At 47.9% G+C, this 7,443-nt stretch overlaps 1 protein-coding gene across 1 annotated transcript; it reads right to left on the bottom strand.

The window, feature by feature from the left end:
- Positions 1–369: 369 nt before the first annotated feature.
- Positions 370–2,979, bottom strand: LOC128596448 (ubiquitin-60S ribosomal protein L40-like). The gene is made up of 2 exons (XM_053606076.1): positions 2,933–2,979; positions 370–910 (listed from the first exon to the last, which is right to left on the bottom strand). The coding sequence occupies exons 1-2, from the start codon at positions 2,977–2,979 to the stop codon at positions 412–414; spliced, it is 546 nt and encodes a 181-aa protein (XP_053462051.1). The 3' UTR covers positions 370–411.
- Positions 2,980–7,443: the final 4,464 nt, after the last annotated feature.

Below are 7,443 nucleotides of genomic sequence, written 5' to 3'. Positions count from 1 at the left end.
TCTCTATACTTCCTTCCAAAAAGGTTGTATTAGTTTGCAGTCCCACCGGCAGTGTGAAAGTGTTCCCTTCTCTTCACATCCATGTCAGCATCTGCAGCTTTGAGATTTTATGATGTGGGCCATTCTCACTGGGGTTAGGTGATAACTCAGGTTTTGATTTGCATTTCTCTGATAATTAGGGATGATGAGCATTTTTTCATATGTTTGTTAACAATTAGTCTGTTTTTTTTTTTTTTTTTTTGAGAAGCCTCTATTCATCTCTCTTGCCCATTGATATAAGAGATTACTGGCTCTTTTTATTTTTTTATTATTATTATTTTTTTTTACTGCTCCAGTCAATGAAAGGGTAACTTTATTGAGGCTCCAGGGCCATGGGGCTTGGGCAGGAGGCTGCCCTGTGGAGAAAGGGTCTTATTTGACCTTCTTCTTGGGGTGCAGATTCTTGGAATGGCCACACTTCTTTTTGCAGCAGTTGACAGCACGGGGGTGCAAGCGAGCATAACATTTGCGGCAGATCATCTTGTCGCAGTTGTGCTTCTGGGCAAGCTGGCGGAGGGAAGGCTCAATGATGCCACCTTTCAAATGAAGCACCAGGTGCAGGATGGACTCTTTCTGGATGTTGTAATCTGAAAGAGTGTGGCCATCCTTAAGCTGTTTGCCTGCAAATATCAGACGCCGCTGGTCAGGTGGAATGCCCTCCTTATCTTGGATTTTGGCTTTGACATTCTTGATGGTGTCACTGGGCTCGACCTCAAGGGTGATGGTCTTGCCCGTCAGGGTCTCCACAAAGATCTGTATCTCTGTGTCTGCCACACGGGCAGGCTCAGGCACCCCCTCTGCCACCCTGGCCCCTGCAGCCCGCCACCCGCCCTCAGTCCAGCGCCAACCCACATGGCCGCAGCCACCGACCCTATTGGCTCTTTTTATGTTGCTTAATTTGAGTTCTCTGTAGATCCTAGTTATCAAGCTCTTGTCCAATTCATAATATGGAAACATCTTTTCCCATTCTGATGCTTGTCTATTTGCTTTGGTTGTTGTCTCCTTAACTGTACAAAAGCTATTCACTTTAGGTCCCATTTGTTTATTTTTGTTGTTGTTGCAATTGCCACAGAGTCCTCTTCATAAGTCTTTCCCCAGGCCTATACCTTAATTTAAAAAATTTAATCCCACTGTACTCTGGGAGAAGATAATCTTGCAAATGTTGAATTGACTAAGGAGTTACCTCGGCCATATGCCCTCTCTTGTGACTGAGGGAGCCATCTGCCGGTCGGATGGCAGGGATCCAGGCCTTGTGGGGTGGTCCAGTCCCCTTTCCTTCCTGAACTTGCTGTGAGCAACTCTGGGATGCTTTGTCCTGAAAGAAGGTAGAAGGCTTCCAAATGGCTGGCCTTTCCTTCTCCAAGGAGAGAGTGGAGGGCGGAGCTTTGGGGGAAGCCAGGTCGGACTGGCCTTGGTGGCAGCTGGAATATGTACCTGCTGCTAGGAGTGTCCCAACAGCAAGGCCAAGGGCAGCATTTAGAAATTTCTAGTCCCCTGTGTTTCTGATTCTGGACATGGCAGGGGGTGGAGGGAGGGGGGAAGTGGGGAAGGTGGAAGCAGATGGCCTTTTGCCAGAGACAGCTTGACACTCTGGATCCTGCCGTCTGGGTTGTGAATGCAGTTTATGTCTGTGTGTCTACAGACAGACTCTCTTGTCTGATGTCAGAAGGTCTTAAGCCAGGGACAGAGGAGTTCTTGATCTACTGGCTTCCCAATCACACCCCCAACCTGTCTTTTTTATAGATTAAAATGCAGAACTAGATTACAATTCAAAACAAGTTGAATTCTCATACATTTACTGCCCTACATCTACTATACCAGGTATTACATTTTTAAAAGATAGTTTCTACTACATAATAATCATCCATGATAACAAAACAACAAGGGAACAGACAAAATCCCTGGCCAGCAGCCCACAGTCAAGACGGAACTTAGCCAGCTTATCCCCACTGAAGGACTTGGGAGGAATGGCCTCAGTGAAGGGACACACAGATGAAAGCCCATTCAAGACTCCTCCAAGAAAGCAATTATTGTATCAAAAAGATAACTGCACCTACATGTTTATTGCAGCATAATTCAAAATCACAAAGATGTAGAATCAACCTAAGTGCCTATTAACCAACAAATAGATAAAGAAAATGTGGTATATATGTACCATGGAACACTACTCAGGCATAAGGAAGAGTGAAATAGTATCTTGTTTTCAGCAACTTGATTGGAGTTGGAGAACATTGTCCTAAGTGAAGTAACTCAGGAACAGAAAAATAAATCCCACATTTTCTCACTTATAAGTGGGAGTTAAACCATGGCTACACAGGGCCACGCAGGGTGTATAATGGACATTAAAGGTTCAAAAGGGGGCAGGGTGGGAGGGGTGAAGGATGAATAATTACCTATGGGTCACAAGGTACACTACTTAGGTGATAGGTACACTGGAAACCCAGACTCCACACTATACAATACATACATGTAATGGAATCCAACTTGTACAGCTTAAATGAGCCTCCTCCTTCATGAAGTCTTATTAAGTGAAGGAATAAACCTATGTTGTTTTAAGCTGCAAAAAAAAAAAGACTCTTCCAAGAACTCAGTGACAGACACCCTCCCACATCCAACGTGGAAACCATGCTGAGGTGTTTGGATCATTGACTCAGCAGGAGGGCAGTGATTTGTTGCTTCTGTAGTCCAAGGGTCAGAGAGCATGCCCTGTGAGTAAAAAGTGACACAGTTGCTTTTGTGAACAGCAAGGCTCATAGTGCCATTTGACCTTGAAGCCGTAACGCTAGAAGGAGCTCGCAGCTACCGAACAAACGCTGGTTGATTTTCTAGGCCCCTGCTTAGCCCTGAAGAACCTTAGGTTCATTTGGTCAATAAGCATTTGCTGAGCACTTACCTGTGATGGGTGCTGTCCTGGAGGCATGGCAGCATGCAGGACGGCATCAGTGACCCTTTACCGTCTAGTGGGTGATAGACAATAAGTAAGTGAAATATATATCATGATAGCTGGAGACAAGTTCTGGAGAAAAACAAAAGAGAGGAAAGGAGTGCTGGGGGAAAGTTTGTACAATTTTAAATGGAATCATCAATAAACATCTCTCTGAGAAGGTGATGTTTATGGGAAGACCTGAAGGAGAATGAACCTTGTGGATATCTATGGAAAGAGTAGAACAGGCAGAGGGAATGACAGGTGCAAAGGCCCTGTGGTGCAGGCCAGTAAGGCCAAAGCAGAGGTACAAAAGGGAGACTGATAGATGATACGGAAAGAGGGGCTGATCACGTGGGACCTTGTGGGACAACTCAAAGCCTTTGTTGGATAGTTTCCATCAAAGGAATGACTTAGGATTTTATAGGATTATTTTTGCAAGGTGGTGAAGAGAGACAGAAATGTGTTTGGCATTCAGCTATGGGGGTATGGTAAGATGGTTTCTCAACAGAAGGCTCAGGAGCAGGAGAGGATACCTTCAAGATGGATACTAGCACAGAAGGCTATTAACATTGGGTCATTGGGGAGGGAGATTGGGGGGGGAATGGGAGATAAACTCACAAAAATGCTGTGATGAAAGGAGAGAGAGAGAAGTGGCGTGAAAACTGTGGCATGCACAATACAATTCCGGTTGAGTAAAATTCCACATGTACATACGGAGGAAGTGCAAAGTGTGTGAAAACGGGTCATTAGAAACAGGCAGGGTTTCCTTTTTTTTTTTTGACAGGGTCTCATTCTGCCACCGTGGGTAGAGTGTTGTGGCATTCTACCTCACAGAGACCTCTTGGGATCAAGCCATCTCTTGTCTCAGCCTCCCTAGTAACTGGGACTATAGGCACCCGCCACAACACCTGGCTAGTTTTTTTTTCTTTCTATTTTTAGTAGAGATGGGGCCTCGCTCTTGCTCAGGCTGGTCTTAAACTCCTGAGCTCAAGCAATCCACCTGCCTCGGCCTCCCAGAGTGGTGTAGGTGTGAGCCAGGATTATAGGTGTGAGCCACCATGCCGGCTAGGACTTCCTTTTAAGAACAAGCAAATTCTCCCCCTCAAAACAGATAGTGGTTATTTCTAGGTGGCAGGTTTCAGGTAATCCTTATTTTTTCCCTATGTTTCTGTATTGGTTACTTATTTTTTATTCTTACAATAAGTAGGTATTATCTATATAGGCAGGGAAAAAATTCAATAGAGCTATTTTCATTATGGAAGAATAACAGAGATTCAATACAATTACTGAAGAATTTGTGTTTTGATTGGTTAGTACATTTAATCCTCTCAGGGCCTGAAGCACTTGACCTCAAAAACTGGAAGGAACTAATTGAATGGGGGTGGCAATGAGCTCTCCTGAAGTTGGTCACGCTGGAACCTGTGTGGGTTTAACTTTAGCAGCATTTGTTCCCATTTGCTCTGGTTCCAAGCATTTCCCCTCGGTGCTGCAAGTTTACTACAGCCCATCTGCCTCACTCCAAGTTCATTACTATCAAGAGGTAGATGTTGTGAGGGATGAACTGGAGCTATAGGGCTGAACCTTACCAGGTGCCTGATGACAGCGAAGACATATAGGGAGGAGCAGGTGCCACTGGCTGGAAATCCCAGGCCTCAGAGCACCACTTTGCCCCTTGCCCATCCCCTTTCAAGGGCAAAGTAGAAAGGTCTACACAAAACAGAGAGTGGAGGCTAACAGGGCCTATCTCTGAAGTCTGACCTTGCTTCCCTGCAGAATCACATCATGTGAATAATTAACCCCCCAGCGAGCTGAGAAACTGATCTTTAGCAGGCAGAGATTTCATGAAAATTTAAAGACCCGAGTCAAAGCAGGCACTGCATGCTGTTTTCATGATGGCTAAAACATCTTTGAAAACCCAAAGTCTCAAGGTCTCCCACGGAGGTCGCTGTAACATCTGCATGGGCTTCCTGGACTCCCAAGCCTTCAGGGCCCCATCCCTGGGTACCCTGCCCAGGGAAAGGAGGCCGGTGCCTGAGGTGAGAACACCCTTGGATGCCTCTGACCAATCCCTGTGGGCGGGTTACAGGTGTCCCCCAAAGCAGTGGATCCAGTCTGTTGGGTTACCAAGGCAACCCCAAGCCTCCCAGGACACGGGAGGACAGGAGTGCTGACAAAGTAGGATTTTGTGAGCTGTCTTTCCATAGGGATCCAGGCTAAAAATACCCTGCAGTTGGCACCACACTGTTTTGGGAGCCTGGTGTCTCAGTGTGCTCAGAAGTTGCTCCCTGGCTGTGTTCTGATCCTGGGATGGGCACTACCTGAAGATGAGGAGGGCAGACGCTTAGGAAAACTGATGATTCCCCTGTGGCTGTGGAGCGAAGGCCTGAGACAGGGCATGTGCGAGGAGGTAGCTCCTTCCCTGGCAGAGGCAGGCCTGCCTCATTTCACCTCCCAGCAGACATTAGCACGGCAGTGCGTGGGCAGCCTGCTCAGGGTCATAAAACCGTCAGCAGCTCCTGAGGGCACAGGAGACGGGCATGGAATGGTCTTGTGCCTGCTGCTCTCCCTGAGTGGCCACAGAAGGCTCAGTTGCTGCAGAGGCTGGGCCAGGGCCAGCCTGGGATTTGTGACACTGCAGTTCCCTGCTCCTTCTGTTCCATGCTGCAGGGACAAGCACTGAATCAGGGAAGCCACATCCCTGCTGTTTCCAGATTTCCGGGCTGTGCTTCTGAAGGCAGCCCTCATTCTGAGTTTAAACATGGAAAAAGACAAGGAGAGCTTAGATCTGCACAGTTGTGACTCACATCGCAATGCTGTGGGCTTGGAGATGTCTTGGGATTCTGAAATCTGGGAATCTCCAACTGATAAGGACCTCCAAGACAAGGCCACTGAGTACAACCTCTGTGCCTGGCAGAAGGCAGATGCGGCTGAAGAACTGTATGCCAGCTGATAGGCGGCTGCCCCGCGGGACTCAGATAGGCCTGCATGGCTGTCAGGCATACCAGGCCCCTGCCCTGTGGGGTCTGGCAGCTTTTAGGTCGGTGCTTTTGACACCTCACACCCTGAAGACTTGCTGGGACCTTGGTTAAAATGCAGTTTCTGACTCAGCAGCTCTGTGCAGGGCCTGAGAGTCTGCATTTCCAGCAACCTCTCAGGGAATGCCCTGGGGTGCAGGTCCATGGAGCAGAAGGCTGTAGAGCAAGGGTGTCCAACCTGAGACCCAAGGGCTGCATGCTGATTTTGTGAGGCTTTTTAATTTTGCTTATCTGGGGTGTCCGATAGCACAAAAAGTATGCTCGGACCATTTTTTTGCTAATCAGCTTTTGCCAGTGGTTGTGTATTTTGTTATTTAAAGTGAATAAGACAACTCTTATCCTTCCAACGTGGAGCAGGAAAAAAAATGGTTAGGCACCCCTGCTCTGAAGTGAAAGTTCTCAAACAGGAGGAGGTAAGAATCCTCAGGAAGCATTTAAAACTCTGGATTCGGAAAAGGAAGCCCCACTAAGAGGCTCCAACTTTTAGGTCCCACATGGCAGAGTTCTAGAACTTTGAAGCAAGAGAGATTGTGAGATACTAGATGGTTAATTTTTCTCTCCAAGCCTCCTCATCCTGTAAATAGAGGTAGGTGTTCTTATGTTAGAAGGTTAAGTAAGAAGGCATGTTGAGGAGGCGGAGCATGACGGTGGACAGGACGGACGTGTAGCCCACCTCTTCCAAGCCACCAGGTGAGAGGAAAGGTGGTCTGGACCTTCCCTGTGTGTGGATTATTGGAGTGGACAGACAGCTGGAGATGCCCAGCTAACTGGCTGTTTGCTATATATGAGGGGTAATTTAAAATCACAGACTCTGTTGTAGAGATTCTTCCCTGCTCAGCCGAGCCGGCCAGCAGGCCCCTCCCCTACGGAGGTCAGTAGCTTGTAAATGCTGACAAAATCCAATTGACAAATAATTAATCCTGAACTGAGGGAGGCATCCGAAAGGAGAGCCACTCAAAACCATGGGGAGCTGAGCAAACTGTTGGACAATTGAAGGGAAGGGATCCTGCCCGGGAAACAGACATTTTGAACTACCCAAAAGGGTGGGCACCTTTCCCCCAGGTGTTGGAGGGGGCTGGCGGTTCAGGCTGCGCGGCGAACTGGCGGGCTTCCATCCAAAAGAGAAACTCTGAACCATAAAACTCAAAATAAGTCCCCCGAGCGCTCCAACCATGGGAACTGGCTTGAAGCCTAGGACCCGGCTTTGGCTTCTGGAGCCACGAAACTACTGAAGCCACAGACCGTCGGGAACCAGCTACAGGAGATAGAGCTGTGAGCCCACCAATGACAGCTGAACTCAGCACCTCTCCCCTTATGGCCGATTGCAGTCGCCAGTTTGCGGGGGAACCTGGGAACAGAGTGGAGGGACTTAGGAAGCATGGACACCTGCACTGAGTGGGAAGGTCGGTCGCGAGTGCTGTCTGGAAAAGAACAGCCGAGATT

The sequence above is a fragment of the Nycticebus coucang genome, chromosome 10 (genome assembly GCF_027406575.1).
Source record: "Nycticebus coucang isolate mNycCou1 chromosome 10, mNycCou1.pri, whole genome shotgun sequence".
Classification (NCBI taxonomy): Eukaryota; Metazoa; Chordata; class Mammalia; order Primates; family Lorisidae; genus Nycticebus; species Nycticebus coucang.
This window is presented reverse-complemented; position numbering and strand designations above follow the sequence as displayed.